A 16,833-nucleotide genomic window follows, 5' to 3' on the forward strand; every position below is an offset into this window, starting at 1 on the left:
TTTTTCTCGGTAACTTGGAGAACTGTTAACAGCAACGATATCAAATTCGTAATCTACGGAAAATTCTCTCACAGTTTTCCGGTCGACTAAACAGTATTGTAGATTTTCCTGACAATGTTTAACAAAAATTTCCTTGATTTTCTTGAAAATCTGTAGCAGCAACGACTTGATATTCCTAACATGCGGAAAATTTTCTTTCCACACAACAAAATCATTCCAGATTTCAAAATTCTTCAGAAAATTTTTGAAAATGTTCTCGTTTTTTTCGATAAATCGAAGATCAATTGGTAATTTACGGAAAATTATCTTACGATAACAGAACTTTCTGGTCGACTGAAGGGACATTTATAATTTTCCGGAAAATTTATGACAAATCTTTAGCCATATTTGAAGATTTTCCCTAAAATTGTCGGAAGATATTTCCTCCATTGGTTATTTGAAAATCTGTGTCAACAACTTGGGGTTCTTAACATGGGGAAAATTTTCTTTCTATACAAATACAACAGAATCATTTCTGGTCGACTAGAAACAGTTTTGAAAATTCTTCGAAAAATTTTGGAAAATATGTCATCGTTTTTTTTCGAAAATTCAGAGTTATAGCAAAACTGACATTCAATTGGTAATCTACGAAAAATTCTCTCACGATAGCAGAGCTTTCTGGTCAACTAGGCAAAGTCACGTTTATAGATTTTCCGGAAAATTTATAACATATATTTCTTCGTTTTTTCCGGATATTTAAGCATCGATGACATTAGCGACTTTGGGATTTCTAATCTGTGGAAAATTGTCTTTACGACAGCATCATTTTCCGGCCGACTAGAGCCATATTTGAAGATTTTCCGGAAAATTGTTGGTAAATATTTCCCCGATTGTTATTTGAATGTCGGTGTCAATCTGGTTAACTAGGACCAAATTTGAACATTCTTCGGATAATTTTGGAAAATATGTTTCCAGTTTTGTAGTTGTAGAAGAAATTGATAATGAGGATAGGGTAGAACCAGATTTGAAAATTCTTCGGAAAATTTTTGGAAAATATATGTATGATGATGTTCAAGGGGCGACAAAGAACACAAACAGAAATTTCGTACCAAAGTCAAAAAAACACATAGAAGAACTACATTTTGAACAACGAAACAACGCATCAAAATTTTTCCCCAGTTCTTTTGGAGTCAGTTTTTCTTCACTTTTAGCCGTTCTCAGTATGCCAATTCACACCACCATGTCTCTGATTTCACTTTTCACCGATTCAATTTCTTCAATTAACTTTTTGTTAGCTCCGCTAATTACCCCACTAATTAAATTTTCCACTTCATTAACTACCACTGTCACGTGCTGACAATATCTGCTTCTAGAATCTGAACCCCACACGACCACCACGAATCCCGAAATCTTCCACGCACGTATAGAATGCTCGAGAGTAACCAAGGGCCCAATGCGGAACCCTGCGTCCCGCCCGGAAGCCCCGGAGCCCATCTCTGGTCGCTCGTTATCACCTCGAGATGGTCGCATACGGCACAAAGGGTGTCTGGGAGAGAGTTTCCAGTGACCCACTTGTCTGCAAGATGTATGCCATCCACTGTTCTTTCAGTCAGTCGGTAGCTGATTGTCGTCGCGCTCGCCGCGAGATCTTTCACCGGCATAAGTTCCTCTGCGGACAACGTGACTCGTGTTAACACCTCGGCTGGTGAGGTCTGGGCAGTGATGTGGTTGTGGATGGTGCTGATGGTATGGTTGTAGGGGTTGACAGGTACGAAATTTTTGAAACCACTAAAATAGCTCATATTTTTTATTCACAATTTTGATGGTAAAAAACGACATTTTTTTACATTTCGGATTTCACATATATATAAATTGAAAAATATTAAAGCACTTGTATACATTTTTTGCTTGTAAATTCTGCAAGTTGAAATAAATGAGCATCGATAAGATGAAGTCCTGCGAAAACAATGGCACGAATCCCGATCCTCCAAATTCCAGCTTATTAAGAACGATCCACTTCTTTTTTAGGTCCACCTGTCAAGGCGAGCTAACAAATTGCTCAAGAAGTTCCTCGATCTCATGAATGAAAGAACAGTGGCGGCGTACTTGTCTAGACGGCCCGTGGACGTAATTTTCTTTTAATGCAACAATAAACCCATTTACAACGCCGATAAAACAAAGTGGAGTTTTATACGTTTTCTGGTCGATTGCGCGGGTGCCAATTTGTGCTTTGTTTGTCGGTTAATTGCTGTGCGAATGGATTGTTGTGGAATTACCTTGTGCCAGCGTTAAATACACCGAAACTTAATGGGTAAGTGTTGGTAGTAGTTGCACGAAGCGGGATTAAGTAATTAATGCGATTATGCTAATCAGACATGAGGCTTAATTGCCGCTTGTCCGTTTTTTCGTGATTTAGTCCCGGGTTTGTTATGTGGAGGAATTATAATGGATTTTGTCTTTGCGGAAATGTATGGACGCTTTTTGTGCGCATTTATCATTCTAAATTGACAGATGGAGATTGGTCGAAATTAATAGGGAAGTGTGCAGGAAAGGATATTTCAATTTGGACAGCTATATGTCTTCATTTTGCCGTTGCGGTCAGCTAAATAGATGCAAAAATAAAAACCGAGAGGAATTCTGGCGAGTTCTGGGTTTTTACGGGCTCTTGAAAGCATTTTGTAACTTGATTTGACACTAAACGGTACAGAAACGAAGACAAAAAGTAGTTTTGCTGTCTAGGAAATTATAAAGTTGCAGGTTAACAGTTGCCAGACGATGAACATAGCCGTAACTATAACATTTTATTTTGCAAAATTTTATTTATTTTATTGTTTGCCATTATCATTGCAAAGTGTCGTCAGACTTAAATTTTCTTTTATTTTATCTATATCTTTCATGTATAATTAAATAAGATGGGACCCAAAATAGTGCCATGGGGAACTCAACATTATTAGCTACGATATTTGAATAAAAATCGGTCTAAAGAATTTACACAGTACAACCATCAATGACCTGATGGTTGTCAGGTCATGGCGGGTCAGGTCAAGTTCGGTCAGGTCACATTTCTATGGTGATAATTTTATCAAAATTATTAGTAAGAGAATCTTTTACTTTCTACAGAATGTGAATGACTAAAATGTATGTGATTATCCTAAAGTTGTGGAGAATCTATTAATCTAGAAAAACATCAAAATGTAGCCCCGCCCACCCACCCTGTCTCAATTGTGATGATTTTTTTATTCATCGTGAGCGAAGAAGGCGGAGTTTAACTGCAGAATTTTGTTTTCTTTGTAATTTTTCATTCGTTATCAGATCGAGGGAGGCGCTTAATTGCAAAATCCATATTTCTCTACAAGAATTGACTATTTTAAACATGTTTTAAGTTTTTTGTTACGAAAAGATGGCTATGGATATTAAGAAAAAGAAGACGAAATATAAGCCCCGCCCACCCACCCTATCGCGATTGTGATGATTTTTTTGTTATTCGTCGAGATTTTTTTTTAGAATTTAAAATTGAGTATCGTGTTATTCAAAGAAAACTATGTAGATTAAGAAAAAATTAAAGCCAAAGATTAAGCTCCACCTATACCTGCCCTGATCTAAATAGCCATGAAGATTTCATTCGTTGGCAGACCTAGGGGAGGAGCTTAATTGCAAAATCCATATTTCCTTACAGAGATGTTTTTAAGTTTCTAAGAATAAAAAAATCATCACAATTGAGACTGGGTGGGTGGGCGGGGTTTACATTTTGCCTTTTTTTCTTAATATATATATTATTCTTTGAACAGCACGCTACTGAAAAACATGTTTTTAATTACTCGTAAAGAAACAAGTATTTTGCAGTTAAGCTCCGCCCTCTTGGCTCACGCCGAATAAAAAAATCATCACAATTGCGACAGGGCGGGTGGGCGGGCTTACTTTTTTCCTTTTTGTTTTAATATGTGTAGACTTCTTTTCACAACATGAAACTAAAACATGTTTGAAATGGAAAACTTGTATGAGGAAATACGGATTTTGTAAAAATGTACCATTGTAACCATGTTCTAAGTTTCTCCTTGTAAAAAGATGGCTGTGTACATTAAGAAAACAAGGCAAAATATAAGCCCCGCCCACCCGCCCTATCTCAATTCCGATGACTTTTTTTATTCGTCGTGAGCCAAGAAGGCGGAGCTTAACTGCAAAATCCTTATTCCTTTACGAGAAATTAAAAACATGTTTTTGAGTATCGTGTTGTTCAAAGAATACCATGTATAGTAAAAAAAAAAAATAAAACTAAAGATTAGGCTCCACCCATATTCGCCTCCATCACAATTCTCAGTTGTTACGAATTTTTCATTCGTTGTCAGATTGAGGGCGGGGCTTAATTGCAAGATCGATAGTTGTCTACAAGAATTTACCATTTTAAACATATTTTAAGTTTCATGTTATGAAAAGATGGCTATGTATATTAAGAAAAAAAAAGGCAAAATGTAAGCCCGCCCACCCGCCCTATCCCGATTGTGATGATTTTTTTTAATCGTCGAGATTTTTTTTTTACAACTTAAATGCAAAATTCTTATTATTTCTCTACAAGAAATTACCATGTGTATTAAGAAAAAAAGCCAAAGATTAAACTCCACCCATACTTGCCTTGTCCTAAATAATAATGAAGTTTTCATTCGTTGAGAGAGCTAGAGGCGGAGCCTAATTGCAAAATCCTGATTTCTTTATAAAAATTTACCTTTTTAAACGTGTTTTAAGTTTCTTAGAATAGAAAAATCATTACAACTGAGAGGGGGTGGGTGGGCGGGGTTTATATTTTTCTAACACGATACTGAAAAACATGTTTTTAATTATTTGTACAGAAACAAGTATTTTGCAGCTAAGCTCCGCCCTCTTGGTTCACGGCGAATAAAAAAAAATCATCACAATTGAGATAGGGCGGGTGGGCAGGTTTATATTTTGCCTTCTTGTTTTAATATGTGTAGACTTCTTTTCACAACATGAAATTTAAAAGATGTGTAAAATGGAAGCTTTGTATGAGGAAATACGGATTTGATAAAAATGTACCATTTTACCAATGTTCTAAGTTTCTTGTTATGAAAAGATGGCTATGTACATTAAGAAAAAAAAGGCAAAATATAAGCCCCGCCCACCCATCCTATCTCTATTCTGGTGATTTTTTTTATGCGTCGTGAGCCAAGAAGGCGGAGCTTAACTGCAAAATCCTTATTTCTTCACGAGAAATTAAAAACATATTTTTGAGTATCGTGTTGTTCAAAGAATAATGTGTATAGTAAGAAACAAATAAAGCCAGATTAGGCCCCACCCATATCCGCCCCAATCACAATTCTCGATTGTGATGAATTTTTTTATTCGTTGTCAGATCAAGAGGTGGAGCTTAATTGCAAAATCCATATTCGTCTACAAGAAGTTACCATTTTAAACATGTTTTAAGTTTCTTGTTATGAAAAGATGGCTATGTATATTAAGAAAAGAAGGACGAAATACATGCCCCGCCCACCCACCCTATCTCGATTGTGATGATTTTTTTTTATTGTCGAGATTTTTTTTTTAGAATTTAAAATTAAGTATCGTGTTATTCAAAGAATACTATGTATATTAATAAAAAATTAAACCCCACCCATACCTGATCTGACCTAAATAGTAATAAAGATTGCTTTTGTTGCCAGACCTAGGGGCGGAGCCTAATTACAAAATCCATATTTCCTAACAAAAGTAATAATTTTAAATGTGTTTAAGTTGATAAGAATAAAAAAAATCATCACAATTGAGATGGGGTGGGTGGGCGGGGTTTATATTTTGCCTTTTTTTCTTAATATACTTAGTATTCTTTGAACAGCACGATATAGAAAAACATGTTTTTAATTACTTGTAAAGAAACAATTATTTTGCAGTTGAGCTCCGCCCTCTTGGTTCACGGCGAATAAAAAAAATCATCACAATTGAAATAGGGCGGGTGGGCGGGCCTACATTTTTCGTTTTTGTTCTAATATGTGTAGACTTCTTTTCACAACATGAAACTTAAAACATGTTTAAAATGGAAAATTTGTATGGGGAAATACGGATTTTGTAAAAATGTACCATTTTTACCATGCTAAGTTTCTTATTGTGAAAACATGGCTATGTACATAAAGAAAAAAGAGGCAAAATATAAGCCCCGCCCACCCACCCCCTCTCAATTCTGATGATTTTTTTATTCGTCGTGAGCCAAGAAGGCGGAGCTTAACTGCAGAATCCTTATTTCTTCACAAGAAATTAAGAACATGTTTTTGAGTATCGTATCTTTCAAAGAATACCATGTATAGTAAGAAAAAAATAAAACTAAAGATTAGGCCTTACCCATATCCTCCTCGATCACAATTCTCAACTCTGATGAATTTTTCATTCGTTGTCAGATCGAGAGGCGGGGCTTAATTGCAAGATCCATATTTGTCTACAAGGAGTTACCATTTTAAACATGTTTTAAGTTTCTTGTTGTGAAAAGATGGCTATGTATGTTAAGAAAAAAAGGGCAAAATATAAGCCCCACCCACCCACCCTATCTCGATTGTGATGATTTTTTTTTAATCGTTGAAATTTCGTTTTTAGAATGTAAATGCAAAATTCTTATTATTTTTCTACAAGAAATTACCATGTAACATATTTGTTTGAGTATCATGTTATTCAAACAATACTATGTATATTAAGAAAAAATTAAAGCCTAAGATTAAGCCTCACCCATACCTGCCATGATCTAAATAGTAACGAACTTTTCATTCGTTGGCAAACCTAGGGGCGGAGCCTAATTGCAAAATGCATATTTCCTTACAATAGTGTACCATTTTAAACATGTTTTAAGTTTCTAAGAATAAGAAAAACCTCACAATTGAGATAGGGCGGGTGGGCGGGGCTTATATTTTGTTTTTGTTTTGATGTTTAAAATGGAAATATAAGGAAATACCGATTTTGCAATTAGGCTCCGCCCCATAACTGCAAAATCCATTTTTTTTTGTAAAAATGTACCATTTTAACCATGTTCTAAGTTTCTGTTGTGAAAAGATGGCTATGTACATTAAGAAAAAAAAAAGGCAAAATATAAACCCCGCCCACCCGCCCTATCTCAATTCTGATGATTTTTTTTTTATTCGTTGTGAGCCAAGAAGGCGGAGCTTAACTGCAAAATCCTTATTTCTTCACGAAAAATTCAAAAAATGTTTTTGAGTATTGTGTTGTTCAAAGAATACCATGTATAGTAAGAAAAAAAGCCAAAGATTAAGCTCCACCCATACTTGCCTTGATCTAAATAGTAATGAAGTTTTCATTCGTTGAGAAACCTAGGGGCGGAGCCTAATTGCAAAATCCATATTTCCTTACAAATAATTACCATTTTAAACGTAATGTAAGTTTCTAAGAATAAAAAAATCATCGCTATTGAGATGGGGTGGGTGGGTGGGGTTTATATTTTGCCTTTTTTTTCTTAATATACATAGCATTTTTTAAACACTATACTCAAAAACAGGCTTTTAGTTTCTTGTAAAGGAATAAGTATTTTGCAGTTAAGCTCCGCCCTCTTGGTTCACGGCAAATAAAAAAAATCATCACAATTGAGATAGGGTGGGTGGGCGGGCTTACATTTTGTTTTTTTGTTTCAATATGTGTAGACTTCTTTTCACAACATGAAACTTAAAACATGTTGGAAAATTTGGGTGAGGAAATATAGATTTTGCAATTAGAGTGATAAGTAGAGATAACTGTACAAAAAAGAATGATTGGAATGCGAGCGCAGCGAGCATGTTCAGGTGTTATTAAAAATAATTCATTGTTGTCCCCGAGAAGCTAAATTATTAACAGAAAAATGTATTCATGCATGGGAAAAAGTGACTCTTAAAAACAAATTATAAAGTCTGAAAAGACCTTAACGTGCTCGCTGCGCTCGCATTTTGAGTATATGTTCTTTAAAATCCAGAGATTTATTATTACAATGGAAGCCAAACAACTTCGCTCAGACAGAGTTCAGATTTAATTAAAAAACCGGTCTAAAGTTATATAATTTTCAAGAAAATGTGGTTGTGTTGATTTGATCAAGGAAATTGGCAGGGTTCATTTTTTTTGAGTCACCCTGTATAATTAATTATAAAAACTGTAAATGCTTTAATAAACCAAAAGTGTGGTGACAATAAGATTTTTCTTATTTTAGATAGCATTTATTGACAAACTTTTGACATATATAGAGTCATAATTTTTTCGGAGGGGATAAACTGATAAAGTTTTTGAATTATTAAAAAAAAACGAGGACATATTTTCCAGAAATTTTCCGGAGAATTTTCAAATCTGGTTCTAGTCAACTAGAAACGTTGTAAAGAAAGTGAAATGAATGATGAACAACAGAAATTAAGACAAATATTTTCTATCACAGAAAATGACACAATTTGACTTTTTTGGCAAAAATTTTCCATTTTTAGATATTGAAGCATCTTGTGACAAGTGCACTGTAGACCAAATATAAACAAGTGTGTTTTATAACAACATACAGTGTCATTAAAAAAAATAGATGAAAGTAGATTACATTCAACGATTTTGCAAATAATAAAATATAAACCATAAATATTTTTACTAACGAAGGTGCTAGCACACAACTCGTATCTTCTCTCTACTTAGTTAATTAAACATAATGACTGTGAGCACCGGCTTGATTAATTTATTTGTTTCCCATTTTGGATCTATTAATTACCTTTCATTAATGTCATTATTAATTTAATAACGGTGCCAGCAAAGAAAGTTTAATCAATTATTATTATTAATATTGATAAATTTCGTAGTTTCATTTAACCAAAAAAATGCAACGTTTAAAACGAATCAATTTGCTCGAAATTAGTTTCTAATTTTAATAATTAATATTCATAGCCAATCTAAACTCAGACAAAATAAATTATTAATAAAAGTCTAAACCCCTCAGGGCTCTCGCTATAATTACGCCACACTTGAAGTACCATTTTGCACCTTTTCAAGTACCACCAAACGATTAACTTAGACGACAAAATAAATCACCCAAAATCGACATCCTCTCCCAGCTTGAGCCAAAATTCCAGCAAAAACTCCCATCGCGTTAGTACCGTGCCTCAAATTCCGGCAAACATAATTATCAAATCACGATAAATCCTGACATAAACAACATAATTATCGTAATTTTATGCATTATGCATGCTTGCAACATCCAGTTACTGCTCGCTTCACCAGTTCGAGAACAGGTACCCGAATTATTTGAGTACCTCCGACCATTACGCAAGCAGTACCATCTCTTCTGGTTATTGTTGTTATTCATTCCATTTTCCATTAAAAGAGTAAACAGACCGTCCAGGGGCTTTCAAGGCGATGTCGCTTTTGACGACCACCAATGCAGATGGTTCGATACGATTTTGGATGAAACCACGCTCTGGAAGTTAAGTAATGCCTATGTTAATTGGGTCATACGATTTCATGTGAAACATGTGATTATGCATGTAGTTGTTAAGTGTAACTGATTTCATACAATCAGGTTAAAACTGTAATTAAATAGAATCGGGGATTTCGATTAGGCTTTGTTGGTTCGTGGCATGTGACGCCGGTTTTTTGTTCAAAACTTGTAATTAATTATATTTGTCGTGCGCCGCTATTAAACGAAAATAAATATAAACTATCAAAATTGATAAATTGCTTGGGTACGAATGGTAATTAATGGGATGGACATGAGGAAGACGCTGGATCTGCGAGAAAAAATTGGGCTTGTGTTTGCTGATTACAGGAGTGGTGGTTCGGATGATGGATGATGCGTACCAGAGGTGTATTTTCGAAAGAAATTATGGATGAGAAGTTTAAGGAAATTAATTCGTGTTTAATTCGTTTGAGGCAGTTTGTTATTTATTCAAATTAGCCCACATGTTGTTTGTTAATGCACACACATAGAAAGAAATTATAATCAACCTTTCTATGGTGCAACCAATTCCACCGCCATCCACTTCTCCAACCTTCCATTATAAGCCTGAAATTTACGATCGGCATGTCCTATCAATTATTCATCAAATAGTCGGTCCATTTAAGACAGGTTATTGATATTATTCCTCACGACTTGCTCCCTGAGAAATTACAGCTTTGATCGATCTATGATCTATGGCGTCTCGCCCATTTATCACATTAGGATCACAGAAAGCGTCCACGTCTCACAAATCTACTTTTTGCGCACATTCGTCACGAAAGTTTACGGTTTTCGATGGCGGAAAGACTGGTTTGTATTATTTTACGATCATCTTCTGAATTTCGTTACCAATTAATCAGGCTCTAATTGGGGAGGAAAGTGTGTCGGCTGCAGTTTCCATTGGAGACTTCCTCTGCTTTGATAGAGAGTGATCTGGGCTCGTGAGAATGCTGCCGGTGCTTTCCTGTTGCTAAATGGACCTGTTTGTCAAATTAACTGCGTTTGGTGTGAATTAGGATATGGTTTCGGTTTCACTAGCTGGGGCGATCCGGCTCGAAGGACCAAAATGTGGTGGAATTGTTGGAGGAGATTTATTGTTGGAATTGTAATCACTGATTCTTTTCAAAGCGATTGATACAGTTTTTGAGAACAATTGTCAAAACATTGATACTTTGTTATTATTTAAGAGTTGGGAATAAATTGTCAAGCTTTGAAATTATTTTATATCCAATAAAATTGGATTAAATCTGTTTAGTTTAACACTTTCGATCATTTATCAAACCCACAAAATGGGCTTGATTTATTCGGGTTTGAAAGTGATCAACTCATCATAAAATTATTCGTGTGAACTTTGATTATTTCATTTATTTTTATAAAATTTTTGTCGTCATGGGATGTCAAACTTTGATTTCTTTTTATTGATCAAACCAAGAAAGAGTTGAATTAATTTACTCTGGTTTGAATGTGATCAATTATAATTTTCGAGTTGTGTTTTAATTTTACATGATTTTGTGATGATGTCATCAACATTTTTTCAAGGACACGTATATCAACTTGGACTAGTAGTGTAGTACTAAAAGTAACAGGATAGTATTCCCAACATTTTCTGGGAAACTGGAGTGAGCCGTTCCTGATTTAATCAACAAATTCACACATTCATTAATTTTTTTTGAACCACACAAATACTAGGCCCGCCCACCCGCCCTCTATTTTTCCATAAAAATATGCAAAATTTTCGACCAATTTTCAGTAAAATCTTCGAAATTTCACTAAATACATTTTCTTGTAGATTTCGGGCCCCAGAAGTCATATCCGCTTTCATTTCTTCGATATCTCAAATGGTTCTTCCAGAATCGTCCTTTGAAATATTCAAAAATATACAAAATACCACCAATTTTTGGACCAATTTTCAACAAAATTTTTGAAATTTCACTAAATACATTTTCTTGTAGATTTCGGGTAGCAGAAGTCATATCCGCTTTCATTTCTTCGATAACTCCAATGGTTCTCCCAGAATCGTCCGTTGAAATTTACAAAAATATGCAAAATACCCCCAATTTTTGGACTAATTTTCAACAAAATTTTCGAAATTTCACTTAATACATTTTCTTGTAGATTTCGGGTTGCAGAAGTCATTTCCGCTTTCATTTCTTCGATAACTCCAATGGTTCTTCCAGAAACGTCTTTTGAAAGAAATAAAAATATGTAAAATTTTCGACCAATTTTCGACAAAATTTTCGAAATTTCACTAAATACATTTTCTTGTAGCTTTCGGGCCGCAGAAGTCATTGCCGCTTTCATTTCTTCGATAACTCCAATGGTTCTTCCAGAATCGTCCTTTGAAATATATAAAAATATGCAAAAATTTCGACCAATTTTCGACAAAATTTTCGAAATTCCACTAAATACATTTTCTTGTAGTTTTTGGGCAGCAGAACTGATTATTTCAATTATTTTTATAAAATTTTTGTCGTCAAGAGTTGTCAAAATTTGATTTTTTTTTATTGATCAAACCCAAAAAGAGTTGAATTAATTTACTGTGGTTTGAATGTGATCAATTACAGTGAAATACATCCAGCATTTTCGAGTTGTGTTTTAATTTTACAGAATTTTGTGATGACGTCATCAACATTTTTTCACTACTAAAAATAACATTTTCTGAGAAAATGGAGTGAGCCGTTCCTGATTTAAACAACAAATTGACACATTCACAGTATGTCATTTGCCAAAATCAGTTTTATCCTATCAAGTACTAGCCCCGCCCACCCACCCCTATTTTTTCAGGGGATATGTCATTTGCCAAAATCAGTCTTATCTTAGCAAGTACTTGCCCCGCCCACCCACCCCTATTTTTTCAGAGGATATGTCATTTGCCAAAATCAGTCTTATCTTAGCAAGTACTTGCCCCGCCCACCCACCCCTATTTTTTCAGAGGATATGTCATTTGTCAAAATTAGTCTTATCTTACCAAGTACTAGCCCCGCCCACCCACCCCTATTTTTTCAGGGGATTATAGCATTTGCCAAAATCATTATTATCTTAGCAAGTACTTGCCCCGCCCACCCACCCCCATTTTTTCAGAGGATATGTCATTTGCCAAAATCAGTCTTATCTTACCAAATACTAGCCCCACCCACCCGCCCTTTATTTTCTCCGAAGGTAGTACTTATTAGTACTTGCTAAGGTATGTCTTATTTTGGCAAATGACATATTCTCTGAGAAAATATAGGGGTGGGTGGGCGGGGCAAGTACTTGGTGAGGTAAGACTGATTTTGGCAAATGACATATCCTCTGAAAAAATTGGGGGGGGGTGGGCGGGGCTAGCACTTGATTAGATGAGGCTGATTTTGACCCTATTAAACTTGTAAAAAAGATTTAGCATTTTAATTCGTTACTATGGAAATTTGCACTTTAACACCTTTAAATTTTACAAGTTTTAACACGAACAAAATCAATTTTGTCTTTAGAAATACTAGGCCCGCCCACCCACCCCCTATTTTCCGAGAGGATGTCTTTTGCCAAAATCAGTTTTATCTTACCAAGTACTAGCCCCGCCCACCCACCCCTATTTTTTCAGGGGAAATGTCATTTGCCAAAATCAGTCTTATCTTATCAAATATTAGTCTCGCCCACCCGCTCCCTCTTTTCACAGAGGATATGTCATCTGCCAAAATAAGACTTATGTTACCAAGTACTAATCTGCCCAGAGGGTAGTACTTGCTAGTACTTGCTAAGATAAGTCTTATTTTGGCAAATCACATATTCTGTGAAAAAAATAGGGGCGGGTGGGCGGGGCTAGGACTTCCTCAGATAAGACTGATTTTGGCAAATGCCATACCCTCTGAGAGTCCCAAAGTTTTAATAAAGTTTTCAAGTTGTTAGCAAGATACAGAAGTTTTTAAATTTAAAATAATTTTCAAATTTCTGAAACTTCTATATTTCGAAATTTCTAGACTCCAGATTTTCAAACTTCCCAAATTTTCTAAAGTTTTCAAAATTGACGCATTGCAGAATTACCAGTTTCCGATACAAGATTCAGAGATTCTAGGATTTGCATAATTTTCGAAAATTTTGAATTTCTATTATCTTCAAAATTTCTACACGAGCTACTCTTACTCAATTTAAGAGACTTTTCAAATTTCTAAAATACAAAATTTTCAAAGCTTTCCAAATTTAAAGAAATTTCAAAGTTTCCGCACTGTCTAACTTCCAGCCTTTCCAACTTTCCAGACTTTCCACGATTTGACGAATGTTTGGGATTTTCGGATTTTCCAAAAATTCTTACGCTTCTAGATATTCTAGAGTTTCTGGATTTTTCGCCTTTAAAGCTTTTCAAAAATTTCCGGATGTTCCATTGTAATAGAGTAAAAATGACTGATACATTTTAAAAAATCTAGAAACTTCTTTCTATTTCTAAAATACAAAATTTTCAAAGCTTTCCAAACTTAAAGAAATTTTAAAGTTTCCACACTGTCTAACTTGCAGCCTTTCCAACTTTCAAGACTTTCCACGATTTGGCGAATGTTTGGGATTTTCGGATTTTCCAAAAATTCTTATGCTTCTGGGTATTCTAGAGTTTCTGGATTTTTCACCTTTAAAGCTTTTCAAAAATTTCCGGATGTTCCATAGTAATCGAGTAAAAATGACTGATACATTTTAAAAAATCTAGAAACTTCTTTCTATTTCTAAAATACAAAATTTTCAAAGCTTTCCAAATTTAAAGAAATTTCAAAGTCTCCGCACTGTCTAACTTGCAGCCTTTCCAACTTTCCAGACTTTCCACAATTTGGCGAATGTTTGGGATTTTCGGATTTTCCAAAAATTCTTATGCTTCTAGGTATTCTAGGGTTTCTGGATTTTTCACCTTTAAAGCTTTTCAAAAATTTCCAGATGTTCCATAGTAATAGAGTAAAAATGACTGATACATTTTAAAAAATCTAGAAACTTCTTTCTGTTTCTAAAATACAAAATTTTCAAAGCTTTCCAAATTTAAAGAAACTTCAAAGTTTCCGCACTGTCTAACTTCCAGCCTTTCCAACTTTCCCGATTTTCCACGATTTGGCGAATGTTTGGGATTTTCGGATTTTCCAAAAATTCTTATGCTTCTAGGTGTTCTAGAGATTCTGGATTTTTCACCTTTAAAGCTTTTCAAAAATTTCCGGATGTTCCATAATAATAGAGTAAAAATGACTGATACATTTTAAAAATTCTAGAAACTTCTTTCTATTTCTAAAATACAAAATTTTCAAAGCTTTCCAAACTTAAAGGAATTTCAAAGTTTCCGCACTGTCTAACTTCCAGCTTTTCCAACTTTCCAGACTTTCCACGATTTGGCGAATGTTTGGGATTTTCGGATTTTCCAAAAATTCTTACGCTTCTCGGTATTCTAGAGTTTCTGGTATTTTCACCTTTAAAGCTTTTCAAAAATCTCCGGATGTTCCATAGTAATAGAGTAAAAATGACTGATACATTTTAAAAAATCTAGAAACTTCTTTCTATTTCTAAAATACAAAATTTTCAAAGCTTTCCAAATTTAAAGAAATTTCAAAGTTTCCGCACTGTCTAACTTCCAGCCTTTCCAACTTTCCAGACTTTCCACGATTTGGCGAATGTTTGGGATTTTCGGATTTTCCAAAAATTCTTATGCTTCTAGGTGTTCTAGAGATTCTGGATTTTTCACCTTTAAAGCTTTTCAAAAATTTCCGGATGTTCCATAGTAATAGCGTAAAAATGACTGATACACTTTAAAAAATCTAGAAACTTTCCAAAAAACTAAACGACTGGTTAATATTTTTTTGCTTTTGCAGACATTGAACAAAGCTACGAGACTTTGTAGAATTTTAGTTTAAAAAGTTTCCACTATTTCCAGAAAATCCAGACTTTTTAAAGTCATAGAGTTCTAAAAATTGCTAATTTCCGGAGTTTACACAATAGCCAGAGTTTTCAGCGTTTGGAGAGTTTTCAGAGTTATTAAAGTTTTCAATTTTTAATATTTCCAGAATTTCCAGATGTACTCCTCTGTCCCGAAGTTATAGAGTTTTTCCAAAATAAAATTTTTTCCAAGTTTCCAAAGTTTAAAGAGATTTCAAAGTTTCTGCACCCTCGAGCTTCTAGATTTTCCAACTTTCCAAACTTTCAAAATTTTCACAATTTGTCGAATGTCCAAGATTTTCGGAGCGGTCCCAGAGTTTCTAGACTTCTGTCTTCAGTCACATCAGTCTGGTTACTTTAACAATTTTGTCATTGATCGAAGCAAGAAAAAGTTGACGTAATTGACTCTGGTTTGAATGTGAACAATTGATCAGAAAATTATTCGTTCTTTAAAAATCAGTTTGGGGCTTCCCTCGTCACCAATCGACTGTATCTACAAGAATTAAGATTCTCCATGTTCGTCTCAGTTTTCTCTGTGTAACAGTTTGCAATTACACATGTGACAAGAATCGCAGAAAGAAATCCGCTCTTCCTTACATTAGAAAATAAAATAAAAAGTCGAAGAGAAACTGCGCGCCTATTATACCATTTATCCACCTGTTTATCAAGAAAAAGGTCTGATTGTTGATCTAGAAATTACTTGCTTTGTAATTAACTGTCAATCAATTCCGATGAACAGTGTGCACTACTAATTATGGAGGCGGCGAGAGAAACCGCGTCTACCCTAAACAAGGAACAAATCACCGATTTAACAGCCTCGAGCGCACTTATTTTCAACTCCAATCCCCGACTTTTCTCCACTTTTCTTCGTAATTTTAGGTAGCAATCGATGCACCGTGTCCTGCTTTATCGTTAAAGTCTCTAATCCGCCACACACGACGCTGCATTTAATAGAAAGTAAACCGTCTTGAAATACCAGCGCCTGATTTAGGATCCAATTAAAGACTATTATAGCGCTTTCGTGAAAAAATTAACCCAGCCCTAAGTCTGGAAAAAATGCCAGAAATTTTCGACGCGACTTTGTTGCAAAACGCGGTAAAAATTCTTCGGGAGATTACGCGGAGAGTTACGGCGCGTTTCACTGAAATAATAATAATAAATAATTTTAAAGCTACTCCGGGCATAAATTCGTTTTATTACCGAAAGCAGACAGTCCGCTGTGGATGTAATTGAAGTTTTTGTTGGCGGGACACCCTGGACGTGTTATTGACCATTGTGGGCTTTTTTATGGTTTTCCATGCAAAGCCGACCCACAGGAAATGAGGAGTGGGTAATGAAATACAATTAATGGGAGCTGATAAGGCGGGATTTTTATAATAGGGTAACGGTTTTGCCGTGAAGAATAGATTTTTCTTGAATTGGATGGGCGGACTAAGAGGCTTATGATGTACCACTGTGCTTTAGATAAGTCATTATCTCAGTAAATGCTACACGTGATTAACAGACTTAAGTATTACCGTATCTATTTTACAACAACTGCTGACAGATCA

At 34.9% G+C, this 16,833-nt stretch overlaps 1 protein-coding gene across 1 annotated transcript in view; it reads left to right on the forward strand.

Moving 5' to 3' along the window:
- Positions 1-1,601: 1,601 nt before the first annotated feature.
- The window catches only part of LOC135125006 (serine proteinase stubble), a 137,023-nt gene continuing 121,791 nt past the window's right edge, over positions 1,602-16,833 (forward strand). The window contains exons 1-2 of the mRNA XM_064050272.1: positions 1,602-1,747; positions 2,008-2,290. Of these exons, the coding sequence (XP_063906342.1) occupies positions 2,287-2,290 (4 nt within the window). The 5' untranslated portion in view covers positions 1,602-1,747; positions 2,008-2,286. The remainder of the gene's footprint in view (positions 1,748-2,007; positions 2,291-16,833) is intronic.

The sequence above is a fragment of the Zophobas morio genome, unplaced genomic scaffold (assembly GCF_036711695.1).
Source record: "Zophobas morio isolate AGI-343-1 ecotype UQ-CSIRO unplaced genomic scaffold, CSIRO_AGI_Zmor_V1 ptg000008l, whole genome shotgun sequence".
Taxonomy (NCBI): Eukaryota; Metazoa; Arthropoda; class Insecta; order Coleoptera; family Tenebrionidae; genus Zophobas; species Zophobas morio.